Source organism: Dermochelys coriacea, chromosome 6 (assembly GCF_009764565.3).
Source record: "Dermochelys coriacea isolate rDerCor1 chromosome 6, rDerCor1.pri.v4, whole genome shotgun sequence".
Lineage (NCBI taxonomy): Eukaryota > Metazoa > Chordata > Testudines > Dermochelyidae > Dermochelys > Dermochelys coriacea.
Window position 1 is genome coordinate 23,458,092 of NC_050073.1, and position 21,138 is coordinate 23,479,229.

Sequence of the window (21,138 nt, forward strand, 5' to 3'; positions counted from 1 at the left end):
TTAATCTTTCCAGGAAACTGTTGCAAGATAAACACGATGCTGACCAGTCATGTGCTCCAATATTCTCTGCAGGTTGAGAGTATTTTACATTCCATGTGCCACCTGGAGTGTGCTGGTGAGTGGGAAGGGAGCACAGTTAAAAGGGGACATACCAACCCAGTGGGGCTGGAAATATTTGAAACAGTTTGCAAATGAAAAGGCATGGCACCTTCTGATGATGCTAAGGCTATGTCTACACTACAGCTGGGATTGACGCTCTGAGATGAGGAAAGTGAAGAACCGCCAAATCAACACCAGATCACTCTCCAGTCGACTCCTGTACTCTACCCCCGACAAGGAGAGTAAGGTAAGTCGATGGGAGAGTTTCTCCCATCGACCCCCCCGTGGTGTAGACCTTGCAGTAACTCGACCTAAGGTATGTCAACTCCAGCTATAGTTATTCAGGTAGCTGGAGTTGCATAGCGTAGGTCGACTTACCACGGTACCGTAGCCTAAATGATGTGACAACTATTTTGGAAACAATGCAGCAAAGTTCCTGTGTAACAGTGGTTCATTCCCAAATGATGGGTCACTTTATTTGAGGGAGGGAGGATGTTGGAAGGGTGCTCACAGGATCTCTTTTGCTTAAAAGAGGTTTGAAGAAGAGAAGAAATCTCAGTGTTAATTTTTTTTCTTCTTTTTCCCAAACTGACAGGTAATTTTCACCTAGATGAATGTGGAAGTCTTTAGGCCTTGATCCTGCAAAAAGTTATGTATGTGCTTAACTTTTTAAGCATCTGAGTAGTCCCCTGGAATTAAATGGGGCTTGCATGTTTTAAGTTTACAAAAATAAATCATTGCAATATTGGGGCTGTATTGTACCAAAAAAAAAAAAAAAAAAAGAAGGTTCCTCCAAATGTGGCATTCCCATCGGTGATAGAAAGGATGGTTAATGAGGCCAAACTAGCTCGTTCATCGCATCAAATATGGCCAAAAAATACTGGGCCAAATCCTCAACTGGAGTAGAATGGCATAGCTCATTGCATGGAACAACAACACACAATGTACAGTAGCTGAAGATCAGGTCCATTGACTGGAGTTCTACTTGGGTTAAATTGAAGTAGAACCATGTTGACTCGGGACCTGTATTTCAAGATGAAACTGTCATGGAAAGAGAAAACAAGCAAAAACTAGTTTCAGCTAGGCAGAACAAACATCAAGTAAATTAATATTTTAATTATTGGTACACATACAAGAAATTAGAGGAAAAACTACATTCCAAATACAGAATAATAGTAAAATTAACATAAAAATGCATCATAGATAGTATCAAGTGGCCATACTGTATGTGGTGACTTTTAAATTGATGGCAAAATAGATTAGTTAAGTGCTAGTCCCTTTAAAACATGGCTAAGTGCTGAGACTGTGAATGGAGAATGGGAGCTGCATGATTTGTATATTAAATCTTTAAAAATATGCTTTGCCTTTAATTCACCAGAACACAGGAGGTTCAGTTCATATAGGAGTCATTGAGATTAACCAGTCCAGGACTTGTATCCTGATTCTGAAGTCCTTACCCAGACAAAACTACCACTTATCCCAATGGGATATTTTCACTGAGGGAAAGATTCTGCCAACCTTCCCCACAGCGAATAGCAGCGGATTCCATGAACAGTCCTATCTAGGAAACAAAATGGGCCTATTCTTGCATAGGCCCTGAGTAAGGACTGCAAGTTTGGGCCCTGGATTTCTAAATTGTCCCGATTCAACAAAGAAACCAGTGTGGGAGGCCTGTTTTTTGTTTTTGCTGTTTAATTAGGTTGCCAAGATAATAGTTTCCTTACTGGTGCTAAATTTCCTGATGTTCTCTCTATTTTAGTGCCAGTAGGCATAACATAGGCCCATATCTTGCTCCCACTGATGTATCATAGGAGCAGAAGCAGGCCCTAGACCCCCTCTTTCACAGAGCTAGTTACAAGGGTTCTGAAGTAGCAAATTATCACTAGCCACAGTACATCAAGCCTGTATTTCATCCACCTTTTCTTTTAATGAGTTTATTTCTACAGCAATTTGGTGTCACCACAGATACAATACAAGCCACTTAAATTTTGGCATTTCAGCCAACTGGCCACTTTTTTTTTTAGTCTATCTATAGGTATATAGACATAATTTATATATTTTTACATTAAAAGGAAAAAAATACATCGTCAACAGAACTTCCTCAAAACTAAGAAAAATAATATCTATCAAACATTTAAAGAAACAATACAAATTTGCATTGTATTTGCCTTTGAGTTCATAATAATGCAAGTTTTACTGCTTGAGAATTATGATCCATTTCACAGGTATACACCCATTTTTAGAATGTAAGCGCTTCAGCCTTCATTTGTGTTTGTACAGCACCTAGCCCAGTGTGGGTGCTACTGGAAAAAATAATTTACAGTTTGGGGCCTGATTTGAAATCAATAGAGTTATGCCAATTTATACCATTTGAGAGATCCAATCATATTTTGGAGCCATAATTCTGTTCATAAGTTTGTTCTGAGTCCAGTGGCTGTTCATACAAACACATTCTCAGCTGGAAAATTGTACACATCCTACCTACAGTAGGACAGGAATTAATTCCAAAATGGGCATTCCCTCTCCACTGGCTTTAAAGCCAATGAAGTTTATGATCAAAGGAAATTAAATATCCCTTTTGTAACTCATTCCTTAAACTCTAGTTGACTTTCTGCATGAGAAAAGATGAACAGAACCACAGCATGTTCAACTTCAACATTTTCAGCAATAATTGAGCTAGAATTAGGATATTTTGTTTTGGCTGGATCAGGCTTATTCTAACTCATTCAGAGATGAGCCTGCGTTGCAAAATTGGGATGCGGTGCTCACATCTTGGGGTTTTGCTTCTAGACTTTTAGAAACTTTCTGCAACTTTGGGATCTGAGTTCAGACTTGTTAAAAACCCCTTCCCTTGAAGTTTGGGTGTGTCTGGGTCCAGAGTTTTGGCTTGGCTTCCTCCCTAATAGATCATACAAATGACTGTTTTCCATTTGCTTTCCATTTGATGCAGAAATCTAACTGAAACATTTATTCATGTCACCTTTTTTTCAAGTGAATTTCTGCAGGGTCTTCAAAGCATTTTTATTTTGAATACTATAGTATAATAATACTTAGCACTTATCTAGTGCTTTACACCTTTCAAGGTGCTTTACAAACATGCACTAATCCTCACCCAGCCCTGTGAGGTAGGTAAGCATTTTACAGATGGGGGAAAAAAAACAGACACAGAGAGTTAGATTCTCAACTGCTGTAAACTGGCATACCTCTATTGACTTTAATCAGAATTACATCCTTTCAGACCAGCTGACTTAACCAAGACCAAAAAAGGAATTGGTGTCAAAGCCAGGCTCAGAACTTGGGAGGTGTAGATATCCAGTCCTGGGCTCAGACTACTCAACTCTGCTGCCTCTCCAGATAAAAGACCAGCTCTCTGCCAAAACTAGGCAACTCACCACTCCCATGCACCCAAAATAGAGAAGGAGACATCTGCCACTGAGCTTTATATCTGCTCTGTTTTGACCACTTTCCCCTCCAAGGCCAATAAAGAGCTATGCTGCAAAGAAAGGCAGGGAGTGAAAGCCTTCAAATCCTTCTTCTAAACCATGTATTAAATACTAAGGACCCATCTGACCCAATTCTGATCTCACGCTGGTGTAAATCAAGAGTGGCTCTGCTGAAGTCTCCTCTACACGCCAATTTTACATCACTGTAGCTCCATGGACTTCAGTGATATTGGTAAGGCCCAGCCCAGCCCAATGGAGTTACAGGAGTGTAACAATGGAGTGAGGTGAAAATCAGGCCTCTTGGTTTCAAGAGAAGCTTTTTGTGAGTAAAGGAGTTGGGTCCCCTATAGGATAAAAGCTAGGCAGATCAAGCAGACTCCCACATTCTTTGTCTCCCTGAATAAGGAGTTACTGGCACTTAATGGTTAGTCCAGTAGTGCAAGATGTGGTTTGTATTGTATATATAACCTCAATTAACCACCCACAAGAATTTCAGAGGGGATTTTGAGTGCAGTGTAGTCAATTATTTTGTCAAGGTCCAAATTTCTTAGTCAAGGGCCAGATGCCAGAGACATTTAAAAAAATAAGTAAGTAAAAAGATTTTTGAGACTGTTCAAAAGCATCTGGCAGTCTGGATTTCACCAGTGGTCCGCTTATTGACTACCCCTGGTATACAGTGTGTAACTACTGGATGCCTCTTATACTTAGGAGTTAATACTGCTGGGATCAGGAATACAATGTACCGTACACTGCTTCTACTCCCTTCCTGCAACATTATCGTGCCCAAGAATGGACGATGCTCCTTAAAGATTTTGCTTCTAAAGGGAAAGGCTGTGTATGTGTTTGGAGTGGGGCAAAGGGAAGTAGAACAATACCTTCAAATTTAAAAGGCAAAGAGAGACAATGGGAGAGTTAAGGAAGGAAGTGGAAAAGACTCAAGATGGACATTTATGTGCTCTCCATTCCTATTTTGCCACTGCCTTTCAAATCCCAGATTGCTTTCACCAGTGTTGAACTGTTTTTTTGTCCCAGGAAACAGTATCTAAAACAGACGCCCACCTGCACCCCTCCCGCACCCTCAGCAACTGGTCAATGTTTCCCAGGCTTAATCAGAAGAATTGGAGCTGGCTGTGTCAAATCTGTGCCCATAGCAGCTGGCCTCTTCTCAGCAAGAAAGGCTCTCTTAGGAAAAAGGGTTTTGTTCAAGTCATGTGGATTAAAGGGATGTGAAGAGGGAGACGGGCAAGAGACCAGGGTGACTCTCTCTAACAGCCTGAGTCTGTGATGCCCCGGGCAACCCTCGACTCTCTCAGAGTTCTCCGGCGCAGACCCACAACAGAAGCAGTGCATTTTACAGTACCCATGCTCAGATTATGCTAGCTCCCTCCTCTCAAAATGACAGATCACCTAGGAACGCCTATTGAACCCTCTGCAATCATCATCAGGATCAAGGCCTGAGATTGGTAGATCGTAAAATAAACTGAGATGAAAAAAAATTACAGAAAAATAATTAAAACTGCTTCCGGAAACTGAAGAATAATACTCTCTGGAAGTGAAGAAAGTGATACCCTACTAACTCAGGGCGGGGGAAATTATAACATTCAATGAAGGTATCCATTCGCTCCTTTACTGAGCATGTCAGTCTTTCTTACAGGGGAGGGAATCATTGGAGAACATAAGCGAAGAACAGATATGCCAAAATGACAGAGTCCAAGAGAGAGTTAAATAAGCCTTAAATTAGCCATTCACTAAAATCCTGCTAGCACTGGCCCCAGCAGACAGTTAGAGCACTGTACATGCATATTTTCTCTAGCTGGCTCTATGACAGGAAGATGGTTGCAAACAAGCAGCCTGTGTAACAGCAGGTGACATCCACAAAGAGCAGCAATGCAGGGGCCAAACTGGGGATCACAAGATAAGCAAAACTGATGAATGGAGATGCTGCATGCCTCTTACAGCTGGTCGCTCTAGCAGAAGCAATCCCTTGAGTGAATGAATACGGGAAATATTGTGCAACAGCATTAGAGGGAGGAGATTACAGGGGCTTGTGCTATTTACAATGCGTCCCCCCTCAGTAATGCAGCTAACCTTTCTGGTGTATGTTTATAAAGCAGCAGATGCTTCTGGGGGGGCACTATTGTTAACCCAGCCTTTTGCAATGGTACTTAAATTTTCTAAAATATGAAGAGTCCTTGGAAGGAAGGTCCAGATCCTCACTGAACTCAATGGAAGTTAAGAGTCTGAATAGTACTATTGGGGATCTAGGCCAAAATGTCTGTTCAACATACTGAATCCCACTATGTAGGGCTACTGATGGGTGTGAAAACTATTCCGTAATGAAAGTGTGGGGTGTTCTCAGTGTCAGCGGCCTATCTCACACTGCTGCTAATACTGCCCACTGGTCCTGTCAGCCGTGCTCAGGTAGAATAGTGCTGTACTCTGCCAGTCGTCCCATGGATTAAGTGCTACTCTGTGAGCTGAACTGTTACACAGGAGAGAGCGCTCTTTGCATCAGCCAAGGAGAAGGAAGGTTTATGGGAGCATCACCAAGCCAAGGAGAGGAGCAGAAGCTGTCCTCTGTTGCTAACACTCACACGGGGGGCCTGATCAGCATTCCCTTATATCAGGAGTGGCCAACCTGTGGCTCCGGAGCCACATGCAGCACTTCCGAAGTTAATGTGTGGCTCCTTGTATAGGCACTGACTCCGGGGCTGGAGCTACAGGTGCCAACTTTCCAATGTGCCGGGGGGTGCTCACTGCTCAACCCCTGGCTCTGCCACAAGCCCTGCCCCCACTCCACCCCTTCCCGCCCCCTCCCCTGAGCCTGCCATGTCCTCACTCCTCCTCCCCACCCCTGTAGAGCCTCCTAAAAACCATGAAACAGCAGATCGGGAGGTGTGGGGAGGGAGGGGGAGGTGCTGATCGGGGAGGCTGCCGGTGGGCAGGAGGTGCTGACCTATTACTATGGCTCTTTGGCAATGTACATTGGTAAATTCTGGCTCCTTCTCAGGCTCAGGTTGGCCACCCCTGCCTTGTATCATTGCAGCCCTCAGGCCACTTCACTTTACACTACAGCCTGACCATGTGGCCAGAGGGCTACAGATTTGGCAAGGTGCAAAAGTCTCTTCAAGAGACCTTTGCCCCCTCTCCAGCCTATGCCAAGCACTCCTTGGGTGAACCAGAGAATGGAGGCCCACATATTTTATAGGAGGTTAAATCAAAGTGGAATTATATTTTCCTAAACTGCAGCATTCTCAGGTAAGAGTCCAAAACAACGCCACCCCATCAGCGTGATTGGCTCGGAAGAGTTTGTCTGTAATATAAAATCAGGGGGCTGATTGACACTGGGGTCCTCGTCCATGTAGCTCTCTAATAAAACCCAACACTGCAGCCTGGTTTGTTCTAGCAGTGCCTGTCTCTCTCCCAGCATCTCCCTTTGAGACAGACACACAAAAGAAGAGGGTGTCAGGTGGAGGTGCTGCACTTAGATGGTCACCCATCTAGTATTTCCCTGGCACAAGTGGTGTGTTCACCTTGCAACCAGTCACGGATAAAGATCATTTTCTTTCAATTCATGGACTTAATGCACAGACTATTCAGTGACTAATAGTGTCTTGCTACGTAGATAGCAGGGTTTAGCCCAAAGGGCTTTGCAAACTGTGGGCCAAATCTGCAGCTGGTGTAAATTGGCAAAGCTCCACAGAAATCAATGTCCCATTTATACCAGTTGTGGATACCATTACTAACTCTATACCTGGGACTAATTTGAACCTGACAGTGTCTCTTTGTGTCATATTTGGTCCTGAGAAACCTGCCATTTACTTTCAATATCTTAATAACAGGGAAAACAGGAGCTGCCTTTGTAAGGGGGAACAGTGTTGGGAGACCCCACAAAGAGCAAAGGCTAGAGGAGTATGTGAACTAAAGGGAGTATTGCTGGATTCCAAGGGGCATAGTGAGCAGGGCTGCAGCAGAAACTGAGGCTTGGTCTACACTACAGACTTATGTCGGCAGAACTATGTCATGCAGTGGTGCGGAAAATCCACACCCTTGAGCAACGCAGTTAAACCAGCAGGACTGCTGCTGTAGACAGCACTACACCGATGAGAGAAGCTCTCTTGTCAGCATAGGTAGTGTCTTCACTAAGTGCTACAACCGCGCACTGCATCAGTGCTGCTGCAGCCCTGTATGTATAGACAAGTCCTCAGTCAGGGCATGGCAACTGACCTACAAGAAACCTGCAGGCTCAGTCTCAGAAACAAAGCACTCACTGCATAGGGCCTATGATGAGATGTACTCCCCACAGTAAGGACTGAATTAGGCCTAGTCAAGCCTCATCAACCAATTAGGATGCAAACAGGGGCGATTTAGACTGGAGGAAGCTAATTAGAAGGAAGATCACCTGTGAGGGGATAGGCAAGCATTCTACAAAGCCAGGAGACTGGAGCTAGTGTAAGAAGGTGGTAGGGAGGAAGTTTGTTGTTTCACTTCCTGAGGTAAGGGAGAAAACTCATAGTAGGAAGGAGTCTGGGGTGAGAGTAGTAAGGTTGGTACAGAGCCAGGCCTTAACTGTTCACTACAGGGGCCTGGCCTGGAACCCCAAATAGAGGGCAGGCTTGGGTTCCCCTACCAACCACTGCAGAGTGGTAGCGCTAAGGGCAGCGAACATGAAGACTGCTGGAGTGATGTTGTCAGGGCAGTGGGTATGAGGACTGCCTGTGGAAGGAGACTCTGAAAGAGTATGGTGGAAGGGGAACCCACTTGATGACCTGGCTGGACAGCTGAATCACAAAGAGGAAGCAGCAACTCCTGAAGCGAAAGAGGGGCTGCGGACAGAGAGGTGGCTTGCAACTATGGGAAAGGGTGTTGGTCTGGTAGAGCTAATCCTCAGAACCACCAGGAGGAGATGCCATCCTGTGGTGCGTAGAGCACCCTGTGACAGGGCCCACTTGTGAACTCCTCACTCATATGTAGGAACAGTTATTCACCGGCGTGGTCTCATTAGAATCAACAGGACTACTTATTTGAGTACCATGGGAGGAAGGGCCACAAAATAAACATTCAAGGGACACCATCTGATTTGGGAAAGGGAGAGGAAAGCCCCCTTGATGCACTATCACTGTATATTCATAGGAAATGCCTCTCCATCCACTTGTCATGCATCAAAGACAAATCAGGGGCAGCTCAGCACTTGTGAGCAACCCACAATAAATTAAACAGCATGCAGGAGGGAAGGAACTATTGAAAAGTAAAATTATAATCGTGAAATTAAAAATACCTCACCAGGATCCTTTAACAGAGTCTAATGGAAGAGATACTTTTGCTATGGCAGAGGGGAGGATAAGATTGCCAAATAGTTTGGGTTGGTTGGAAATAGGTTTTTCCTCTCTCTAATGGTTCTAATTTTTATTACAGGCTCCACGACATTAGGAGAAATGGGGGTGAATTGATCTGAATGCACAAATCGTTCTTTTTCAGGTAGTTTAGCCTCAAAGTGGGCTGTGCCAAGTCAAGTGGCACAAACTTGGTTCTTTGCCATTGACTGGCAAAAAACAGACACTTGTTCTACGTAGCTGGCTTTGCAGGTAAGGGAAAATGCTCACAGACAAATAAAATACCCCGAATAAGGAGTATATTAAATATGTGCAAATATGCAGAATATTCTCTCATTAGCAGCTGTAAATACTGAGCGATAAATGCTTAAATGTCAAATTCCAGTCTCCCAATTCCCACATTATGGATAGAATGTGAGCCCAGAAAAAATAAATTATGATTTCTTAGTGGAATGTATCTCCAAAGGTGTGATGCAAAGCTGGACTCAGGTTGTCTATGGTGGCTGCTAATACCATACTACTGTGCACATATGTATAGGGTCAGGTGTGTAGACATGCAAATAAAGAGAAGCCTACTAGCCTTAATTGATAAATAGGTTTCCCTGAAAATCTGCCAAGTTAAAACAATTGCCTGTTAACACTACTGGGCTGCGTCTATAAACTTGGGTCTGCAGTAATTTCACAGTAATCGAAGTATGCTATATCCTAGTGTGCATTGCTTTATATGCTTTGTGTTTCAATACTTTGCCTTTGTTTTGGAGTCTTTTGGGGTTGGCACTAGCATTGTCACTGATTCAAGAGTTCTCAACACCTATGGAGGAGGTGCAGGAGGTTTCCCAGGCTTATTAATTCAGTCAATAAAGCTACTGATAACAGGGGGTGAGGTCTGATGTTGAAAGACAGAACCATTGTTCCATCATATATCTTAGCACATGACCACAGGACTACCCTAGGCAAGCAAATGCTGAAAGTTGCCTGCTAAAACTACTCATTAACTTTCATGCACGTATCCTTTCATCGTAACCCAGTCTGCTTAAAGAATGCCTTTCATTTCCCATTTTCTCAAAGTTCAGAATGTTGTTGCATTCTGTTGTTGCTTCTGCAAGTGTATAGCAGTACTAATGCTCAGCAGCATTCACATTGGGCAGAAAAACTTTGAATGGCATTTAAATAGGAAGTTGCATGAATTTGGAATTCACAAAAGAGTCCCGGTTAGAATCCGGTACAGTGCAAGTTTCCCACCACGCAATTCTTACCAATGTACTTCAGCCCTGACCTGCACTACCTATCCTCTTGCTATGCTACTCCTGGGCTTTCTTTGAGCAGAGGCTGTCAGTTGCTGCACCCTGTGTAGTGGCTTTGTAATGGCCACAACTGGGGTCTAGTCTAGTCACCACCTAAACTCATTGTCACATCCCTATCACCTTAGCTGGGATTGGGACATGTGTGCCCAGGCTGGAAGGCAAGCCTCTTAACCTGCCTAGCCTCTTTTCACAGTCTCTTTAAGTTAGCCTTCTCCTTCCATAACATTCAGAATCAGCTTCAGGATTAACAAATACAATGTTTTAGAGAGGACTCCTGAAACTTCCAAGAGGAAAAGGTCAATGAGTAGCTACTGTAAGAGCAGTCTAAATTTTCCAGTGTTGTCTCCACAGTGAAGTAAATGACATTCAAGGAGAGTCAGATTAAAAAAACCCAAAGATAACGCTTCAAAGAAGCAAAATCTCTATCACCAATGCAACTTGAGAGATGGAGATCTCCCTCAGTGAGTAATGCTGCTACAGCAACCCAGTTATAATCCATGCTGTTCACGAGCCTACTGGTGTTCCATCTAATTCCTCTTTTTGAAGTCCTCTTCATCCCTGCTCTCCACAGCTGAGAGTGCAATGAGCATCTGGGCTGCATAGTAAGTGGCCATGATGATGGCACGTGAGTAGGGCACCGGGAAGCAGAACTTGTTAACTGCAATGGTCAGATCTGACACCATGAAAAGCACTGCGCCGATGCAGGCTGAAAGCTTGGTCCAAGTCCAGAGGTCATTGCACAGCTGTACCCCAGCAATGGCGCGCCACCCCATGAAGCCGATCAAAGCGATGTAGACAGCAACCAGGTAGGTGAATGGTCCTGAGAGGTAGGAGTACAGGAAGGTGTAGCAGAAGCTGGAGACAAGGGTCATCGCAAAGCCAGCTTTCAGGTCCAAAGGCTTCATCCCGAATGCTGAGGAGTACAGGATGTGTGTGATGGCAAACATCAGCAGACCTGGAAAGAGGCATTGACACAGCAAGTGTGAGCTTTAATGGGAATAACTAATTTATGACATCAGATTAAACAGTCACAGGGAAGGTGCTGTCTTAATTCTGCTCCCAGTGGTAAAACTCCCACATGAATTTAGTGGGAGCAGAGGTAGGCCAACATTCAGCCCTTCTGAAAATCCCATCCCGGGGGGGGGGGGGGGAACCTTAATACAGTGACATCTGGTCAGGCTGGTTCCTGCCCTAGGAAAATGTCTTGATGTACCCACAGTCACACCGAGGATAATTCTGCTCTGCCTTTTAGACAATCATCTCTGCTAACTCTACAGATAAACCAGGAAGAAACAAAACTCAAGTCTTTCAGACCTAACATCTTTTTTTGAAAAGGAGTACTTGTGGCACCTTAGAGACTAACAAATTTATTAGAGCATAAGCTTTCGTGAGCTACAGCTCACTTCATCGGATGCATCCGATGAAGTGAGCTGTAGCTCACGAAAGCTTATGCTCTAATAAATTTGTTAGTCTCTAAGGTGCCACAAGTACTCCTTTTCTTTTTGCGAATACAGACTAACACGGCTGCTACTCTGAAACCTATCTTTTTTGAATTTCAGAATGAAGGAAGGTAGGTTTGAGATCCCAGATCTTTAAACACCTGTAGAGTTTTTCTGGGTGGTGCCAAAACTGAAAGGAATCTTCTCCTAGACCAGATGGAATCCAAATATTGTGAGCAATTATCAAAGATTTCAACACTTCCAAATTCAGACCCAAACTTTCTGGCCTTGCTTAGCCACAGACCCAAACTCCAACCTGGGACTAAGCTGGACCTAGGTCTAAATATCTCCACTCACTGATAGCAGAATCATAAACTGGAAGGAAGCAGCTGGCCAGGATTACACCAGTTTAACTGTCAATTTTTTTTTATGGCTACATGCAGGACCCAAATGAATCAAAAGTGCAATTGATCTGAGAAAACCAAACAAGCTTCCCTTTGAAGAAAAACACCCTTGAGAAATCCCAGATGTTGGTGTAGGAAGGAATTGCCCATATGTTAATCACTCTGCACTACTCCATCTGACAAGAAATGTCACCATGTGTTGCAGCAGGTGCTGGTTACTAGTTGGTCTTGCCAGTCGCACATGATGGACTCCAAAATAATTTCAGCTCCCTTCTCCCACCCTCAGCCCACAGACCTACATACACTGAAAGTCTGTTCCATTCTGTTCATACAGATTTGTTAACTTGGCTGGAATTTTTCATGCCTAAATGAAACCATGGAAATCTGAGCACCTCAGCAGGCCAGTGGCTTAAAATTATATTGTTATGCCTTGGTACAAGGGGAATAGGAGCTCCTTAGCAACTAAAATCCACCAGTGAGAAGTTTGTTCTGCTTGTCTGTCATGGTCACAAGCCAGCACACTGTGCTAAAACAACTCAACCAGGTGGCGCTGCCCCCTCTGCGCTGGGGAGTGTCTTGTTGTGCTATGGCCAGCTGATCTACAGCTCAGATTGCTGGTGCATCCACAGAATGGAACTGGTAGACAGAGCGGAGAGGAAGAGCGCACATGTAGGGCACAAGGCTAGATAGATGGGAAAGGGCCCTAGAGGAAAGGGATGAAATGGGGTGCGGGGAGAAGAATAGAGCAAATGAGGGCCTCAAGACTAATTCAGGGAACAGGAGGGGAGACTTAATGAGCTAAACATGAGGAGTAGAGAATTTTACCAATTTAACTTTTTGTGTGTGTGTGTGTGTGCATGTGCTAATATAGAAATACAGTTAAAGTTTCCACTCCTAACATTTTATATGTGCTGAAATTCAACTCTTGTAAGTACTCTACAATCCTCCTGTGGTGAAAGTGAATGGGTTGTAAAAGGTGGTGAAGAGCTCTTACATTTCAGCAACTGTGGGGTTGGCAGCATAAACATGTGTGTGTTAACAGGGCGTATTTGGGCATTCCTAAAAGAGGGTAGAGTCAAGGTAGCATGGGCAACATTAACTCTGCATTTTCTGGTTTTCCGATTGAGTTTTGCTCAACTCAGCCAGGCAAGCTTACTTCTGTGTTAACATAGTTTTTTGCCATTGATAGGAAAGGGTTGTGAAAAGGTTGACAACCACTGGCTCAGACTGCTTTGAAAACTCAGTTCAAACATTTGAGGAGGCAAGACAAAAGTGTCAGCAGCTCCTGAAGAAAATGGGCTGATGGGTATTCATAAGAACAGCCACACTGGGTCAGACAAATGGTCCATCTAGCCCAGTACCCTGTCTTCTGGCAGTAACAAATGCCAGATGCTACAGAGGAGTGAACAGAACAGGGCAATGAATCGAGTGATCATCCCCACTCCCAGCTTCTGGCAGTCAGAGATTTAGGGACACCCAGTGTATGGGGTTGTGTCCCTGACCATCTTGGCTAATAGCCATTGATGGACCTATCCTCCAGAATTTTTTTTTTACCCACTTATATTTTTGGCCTTCACAACATTCCCAGCAATGAGTTCCACAGATTGACTGTGCGTTGTGTGAGGAATTACTTCCTTATGTTTTAAACCTGCTGCCTATTAATTTCATTGGGTGACCCCTGGTTCTTATGTTATGGGAAGGGGTAAATAACACTTACTTTCTCCACACCATTCATGATTTTATAGACTGTCATATCCCACCCCCTTAGTTGTCTCTTTTCTAGGTTAAACACTCCCAGTCTCTCTTAATCTCTCTTCATATGGAAGCTGTTTCATATTCCTAATCACTTTCATTGCCCTTCTCTCTACTTTTCCCTCCCCCAATTCTAATATATTCTTTTAGAGATGGTATTCAAGGTGTGAGTGTACAATGACTTTATAGAATGACCTTTTCTGTTTTATCTCTCCTTTCCTAATGGTTCCTAACATTGTTTGTTTTGACTACCGCTGCACATTAAGCAGATGTTTTCAGAGAACTATCCACAATGACTCCGAGATCTTTCTTGAGTGGAAACAGCTAATTTAGACTCTCATTTTGTATGTATAGTTGGGATTATGGTTTCCAATGTGCATTACTTTGCATTTATCAACATTGAATTTCATCTACTATTTTGTTGCCCAGTCACTCTGTTTTGTGAGATCCTTTTGACACTTCACAGTCTGCTTTGGACTTAAGTAATTTAGTATCCTCTGCAAACTTTGCCACCTCACTACCTTTTTTTTATTCTCCCTCCCCATCCCCCCCCAAATTTATAAATATGTTGAACAGCAGTGGTCTGGCATAGATCCTTGGGGACCCTGCTATTTACCCCTCTCCACTGTGAAAATTCGCCATTTATTCCTGCCCTTTGTTTCCTATCTTTTTAACCAGTTACTGAACTATGAGATGACCTTCCCTTTTATGACAAGAACGCTTAGTTTGCTTAAGAGCCTTTGGTGAGAGGGACCTGGTCAAAGCTTGCTGAAAGTCCTACATTTTCAAGATAGGTTGTGACTCAAGTCGGCACACCTCTAATTAGGACTAGGCCTCATGGTTTCTATCACCCACCTCTAGCCCCAGGGGCACTGAAGGATCATGAGCCTCAAACCCCAGCCGCCACCACCCAGAAGCTCACCTGAATGATTGATTGGAGGAGGCTAGTGAAGCTCTAGCTTGCATAGGGCCCTGCCCACAAAGCTCCTGATTGGGGGGGGATGTCAAGATGTCCAGCCCCACTAATTGGCTTAGATGTACTACTTAAACCAGAAAGAATAGAATAGAAAGTTGGAGTAGGAATAGAAAGTTGTCTGAGTGACTAGAGGAATCCTTGGTTGGCTGTCACTACATACCCTACCTATGTGCCTGACTCGTTTCCTGCCTTGCAGCCTGTTTCTCCTTATCCCAGACCACCATTTGTTCCTGCATTGTTCAAGGTCTTTGCTTCTACACCCTACCCCAGACTCAACTCCAGCGTCTCCTCCTGACTTGGTCTCTGGCAGCGACTTTTTCCCTTGGCACTTAACTCGAACCCCAGCTCTGGTTCCAAGTGCATATGACTAACCCCTGCCCCCACCCTGCTCCCTAATCACATGCTTCCCTGTTAGAACACTGAGGAGCCACTTGTTCTCTGCTTTACACTGGGGCCTTGGGAGTGCACATCACAGCAACTATCCTTGTATAAGATGATTACACAGAGCCCAGCCAGCTGCTAATTGCTGAGTGGTGTGAGGTCCTTCTGCCACATTCCCTGGACTGGCAGGACTTGGGAATGAGGACAGATGCTGAGAATCAATCCTGGGCCAGCACCATGACAGGGCTACCAGCCAACCTCAGGCTCTTGGAATGTGTGTACAGAGGAGGACATGGGTCATATCCATCCATGGTGCACCCCCTCTAATTTCAGTGCAAGGGATTTATGCATGGGATGAGTTCTTCCTACTGACATGACAATGGATTATTCATTAAATAAAAATGCTCTGCATAAGAAATTTAGCACTAAATAAATGCTAACTGGTTGTTATTACATCCCTTCAGAACTGGCGCATCACTTACCATGAACAAAATAGCCTTGCTCCTGCCAGATGAGGAAGGCATCCCCCACTGCGGAGAATATTAACCCTGCTAGGATCCTACTGGCACTTCGATGTGCGACTAAGAAATTAATTCCATGTGCCAGGAGAAAAACCCATAAGCAGAAGATGGGCAGACACTTGATGAGGGCACTGAACCAGGAAGGGCTGGAAGTTGGCAGCCAGAGGACGAAATAGACACAAGTGGCTTTAAAAAATGGCACCAGCTTGGGGCCTTCACTCTTCACCTAAAAGAAACAAGTCATTTAAAAAAAAATCAATAGGATCATTAGAGGCTACAGTATAATAAACTCCTTTGTAGAATGCACCCCTTGGCTTTGAAAGGCTGCTTCTTTTCTAGTTCAGAGAGTCTCTGCGACTGGCAGCATTTACCCATCAGACAAAAGCCACTTGAACTTTAACACGCTCTTCACTCCCATTAGCTGTTCAGTCAAGGAGCAGTCCTGAGTCTCTGTCCCAAAAATAAGGGTTTGGGGTTTGTTTGGTTTTGAGTGGAAGTGGGGGAAGAAGTAGGTTTCTTTTTTTCATTGCAGGACAGTGTTAAATGCTCTACTACTGCCTTTGAAATACACTGAGGGCCTGATCCAAAGCTCACTAAAGTCACTGTAAATCTTTTGCATTTGGTGGAAAATACAGTGGGGAGATTTATATACACACACACGGAGAACATAAAACAATGGGTTTTATCATACACACTGTAAGGAGAGTGATCACTTAAGATGAGCCATCACCAGCAAGAGGGCGGGGAAGGAGGAAATCCTTTCATGGTGACAAGGAAGGTGGGCCATTTCCAGCAGTTAACAAGAATGTCTGAGGAACGGTGGGGTGGGGGGGGGGAGAAATAACATGGGGAAATAGTTTTACTTTGTGTAATGACTCATCCATTCCCAGTCTCTATTCAAGCCTAAGTTAATTTTATCCAGTTTGCAAATTAATTCCAATTCAGCAGTCTCTTGCTGGAGTCTGTTCTTGAAGTTTTTTTGTTGAAGGATAGCCACTCTCAGGTCTGTAATCGAGTGACCGGAGAGATTGAAGTGTTCTCCGACTGGTTTTTGAATCACAGGTTTCAGAGTAGCAGCCGTGTTAGTCTGTATTCGCAAAAAGAAAAGGAGTACTTGTGGCACCTTAGAGACTAACAAATTTATTAGAGCATAAGCTTTCGTAGCTCACGAAAGCTTATGCTCTAATAAATTTGTTAGTCTCTAAGGTGCCACAAGTACTCCTTTTGGTTTTTGAATGTTATAATTCTTGACGTCTGATTTGTGTCCATTTATTCTTTTACATAGAGACTGTCCAGTTTGACCAGTGTACATGGCAGAGGGGCATTGCTGGCACATGATGGCATATATCACAATGGTAGATGCGCAGGTGAACGAGTCTTCAAAAACAGACTCCAGCGAGATCCAACCTTATCCCAAGTCTGAGGGTGTGATCCAGTTTGGGCCCATCTCTAAACAGTGGGGTGGTCTAAGGGGAAGCATTATGCTATGCTGCCATAGCCCAGTATCTCTCTCCACTTTAGGTCATATAAGGAAAAACACATAAGGAATTCAAATGAGGTGGATTTTTTTTCTCTAACCAAGAGCTAAAACTATCTTAGATGCTGTACCCAGCTGGGTAGGGGAAAAGGCGGTTACCTTCACGGCTGTCAGCTTATTACTGGAATCATGCCTGATAGCTGCTGGAGTCTTGGGGGAGGACCAGCTTCCACAGTAGAATCCAAAGCAACAGAACTTCCAACAGAGCCATTGGTGGATGGTTTTGAAGGGGTCATTGATGGAGTTAAAACAAAATAGAGTAAAGTACCCCACAGTGGACAGCCAACCATCAGCTGATATGTGACGGCTCATGGAAAATCTCCCAAATTATGTTTGCTCTCATCTATTCTAATGGAGTTACTCTGGATTTACACTGATGTCACTGAGACTAGATTCTGGCCCACAAATGAGACAAACACAAACATCGTGTATCTGAAGAAGTGGGGTTTTTTTACCCACAAAAGCTTATGCCCAAATAAATCTGTTAGGCTTTATGGTGCCACTGGACTCCTTGTTGTTTTTACAAACATCATGTATTCTTAAGTGGCCAGGGGTGATTATATTGTGTGTCTCCAAGCAGTGTTAATAAGGAGGCCTTATTCAGCATGGTGAGCATATACCCTAATCGTCTCAGAGGGCACGACCTTCACGCCCACAGCAGAGGGATTTACAGCTCCTAATTTTCTGGAGGCCCTAGATCAAGTGCTTCTATTGACTGTCCCCATGGCCACTGTTAGATGTGTGTAGCTCCCCAGCACTGATGGTTTGGGGATTGTTTGTCCAGTCAGAATATGGACTGTCACTGATGCAACAGAATGTTGGGGTGAATATGGGAGAGGAACAGTTTAGTTCCAGCTGTGAAGTTCAGCAAAGCCAGAACTGCTTTGTAATGTGATGTTCTATGGGTCATAGTGCTATAGTGCCGAAAACCCAGTTACAGAACCCCGGCTTCAGGAGTATGGAAAAGAGGGTTGGCCTCTTCACCACTCATTAGGCCCTCTGTTGCTGGAAAGAGGATTGTGAGGCCTGAGGCAAAACCCACTGAAGTCAACGGCAGTCCTTCCATGGATTCAATGTGCTTTGGTTCAGGCCCCTAGAAGACAGGCTCTTCTGGTGCGTGGCTACATCATCTTCCTAGTGCCATGCCAAGTACTGAAGCCCAAACTCCCCCCACAAGTTCAGTGGAGTAAAGCAGAGTTGGAATACTGAGGTGGAAAGTCTCTTCAAATGCAATGTCTGTAATGGGTAAAATATGAAGCAATAGGACCGAAGCAATAGAACCACAGCAAATGAGCAACCCTAGGAAACTAGAGCTTGTCACAAGAGATAAGGTTTTCAAAATTACTGTCGCATTTAATGGAAAGTTCCTCCACGTAGCAGCAGCTCCTTAGCAGTGAGATTTTGTAACACCTCTGAGTACATTATTTATATTGCCAACACAAATTTTAATTGTTCTAATAAGCAACCAGGCTAGATAACATTCTCTCACAGCACATTAGCTTCTTACATTAGAGGGGGAGCTGGTAGTGACTCCCATATTTGGGTTGCCTAGCACTTCCCCATATAAAAGATTCTTGTGAAATATTTTAGAGACGCTCTTATTCCTCCATTGCTTGACACAAACCTTTGAAATAAGGAAAGGAGAAGTGCCTTTTCTTTGTCCCATGAAATTCTATTTAGATTTGAAGACCTAAACTGGGGAAAATCATTATTTTCCTTCTCTCACTTGTGTTTCTCAGGAAAACTTTAACACCAAAATATTAACAGGACATGAATGTTCTAAGACCAGATCTATGCTGTCAGCAAAACAGAAGACATTGTACTGGGAACACCTAGGAGCTACCAAATATCTGTAACCGGAGGGGAGGGAGGAAGAGGGAGAGATTGCTGGGTTCCCCCCAACCACCCCTTCAGACCCAGCATACAGCCCCAGCAGCCCATCCCCCTTCCTCGGGATGCCATACAGAGCAAAAGCTCCTTCAACTCCTGGTTTGAAGTGAGGAGAGAGGGAGGGAGACACACACACACACACAGGCCAGGATACCCAACCATCCTCCAGGCCCAGCATCTGGCCCCTGCAGTCCTTTCCACCTCTGAAACAACAGCCTTGTTTTCCTGTAGATTAAGTAGTAGACGTCTGTGCTGAAAAGTCAGGGTTCAAGCCTAGCCTTGTTTGTGATGCATGAGGGAGAAGTGGTTACAAATGCACATAAGAGAACTTGTTTTTAACTTTTCCTTTTTAAAAAAAAATCTAGCAAATTGCATTTAAAACCCCTATATTAACTGAACATTACTTAGGTTACAAGATTTAAGGTTGACTGTGCAATCTTAATTTGGCCCCCTTGTGTGTATGCATGACCATATACTCTTTAATTACACAATCACTATTTTCCCCAGAGCTGCTGCCTCCTTCAGTACACAGGATAGATGCACAAAAGGGCACAATTAAGTTTGCAGTGCAACTGTAAAACTAGTATTTCCTAATTTTTGAGTGCTTGATGTTGCAACCTAAACAATCATTAATGAAGTTTTATAGTTCTATAAACTTCATCTTAATACTAGTTTTGGAATTTTTCAAACACTTTTGGCCAGATTCTGATCTCAATTACTCTGGTGTATACCTGGAATTTGTAATTTTAAGGATAACCCTCCGGCCATAGAGAGGCAGTGTGATGTCACATTGTTAATAGTTCACCCTTTACATCTTCTAGACCAGCATTATTCTAAATGGGTTCTGTATAGGGTGCCACTTTTGAGATACAAAAAAAGGGACATCTGGGATGATCCTGGGCCCATAAAACTGGACAGCTGAGCACCCTTACAGATTTCCAGGTCAGCTACCTTAAAATGGGACAAATTCTGGGAAAATCTGGACAGGTGGTAACCCTAGTTATGTAACAAAGCATGGAGTGACCCGTTAAGTGCCCTTGTTGACCTACTACTGCCCTGGTCCTGGTTCAGCCCCAAACAAGTGCAGTCTGGGGCAGTAGTTTGTCGGGACTAATGGGAGACGTAGTCAGGGACCAGGTGACTGTAGGGTGGGACAGCAAGGCATGCTGGGAAGGAATGGCAGGGCATGTAAGAAGCAGCCTTGCTGTAGAACAGGCGGCTAGGGATTAGGTAAAGAGGAAGTGATTCCTCCTTTCCCTATCAGAGCTGAGACAGTCTAAACACAGGCAACATATAGAAGGACCATGGGGAAGGATGAAGCAAGTACCTAGTGGTAAAGAGGTATACAGGGGATGAGAGGTAAACTGAAAGCTAGAATCCCATTTTGGGTACATGACTATGATGTTCAGTCTCCCTTCACTCATCACCAACAGAGATCAGTGCAGGGGAGATTATTTTGCCTATGGAGGACCAGTTCCTATTGGTATTAATCAACCTTATGTCTACACAGGTGAAGACTATGGCCTGGCGTTGGCCAAGAATATGTCAGGTGTTTGGATTTCTGTTCCTTTCAAAAAGAGAGACCTCATTGTTGGCTAGAGGGCTGGACCACATCAAATCATCCAGCTACCCAAGAGTGAGGGAAACTGAGCCATCTGTGATGGCTTTGTCCTGATGCTGGTAAGGTAAGAACCTGCTACTGCTGACTATACGCATTAGTTTAAATGTCTGTCATGAGTTTAAATAAGCTTCTATTGTCTTCACTATTCTTTCAAACGCTGTTTTTCTGGGATTTATAAACTCAATTGCCAACTTTACTCTGGGCTGAAACTTACTATGTAAAATGTAAATATTGCAGAGGAATTGCATTTACATGTGCAAAATTGTATAACTGCTTACTAGGAAACCTGTTTATAAAAATTTAATATCCCAAATATTCCAGTTAGTAACATTTTAGCACAACATTCTGTATAAGCCAACAAAAGCTGGGGCACTTTCCCCACTCACCCTTCAGAGTGGCCTGTTTTAATCAAGTAGCATATTATACACGCTGTTGTCT

The 21,138-nt window shown here is 43.9% G+C and overlaps 1 protein-coding gene across 3 annotated transcripts in view; it reads right to left on the reverse strand.

Moving 5' to 3' along the window:
- Nucleotides 1-1,180: 1,180 nt before the first annotated feature.
- Nucleotides 1,181-21,138, reverse strand: part of TMEM86A (transmembrane protein 86A) — a 45,454-nt gene continuing 25,496 nt past the window's right edge. The window contains exons 1-3 of one of the 3 annotated variants that reach the window (XM_043516578.1): nt 19,222-19,624; nt 15,614-15,878; nt 9,118-11,134 (exon numbers count right to left, since the gene is read on the reverse strand). In XM_043516578.1, the coding sequence (XP_043372513.1) occupies nt 10,707-11,134; nt 15,614-15,878; nt 19,222-19,257 (729 nt within the window). In that variant the 5' untranslated portion in view covers nt 19,258-19,624 and the 3' untranslated portion in view covers nt 9,118-10,706. Of the gene's footprint in view, nt 11,135-15,613; nt 15,879-17,288; nt 19,046-19,221; nt 19,625-21,138 lie in introns of those variants that run through there. The other 2 variants (XM_038407169.2, XM_038407170.2) reach the window with 2 other exon arrangements.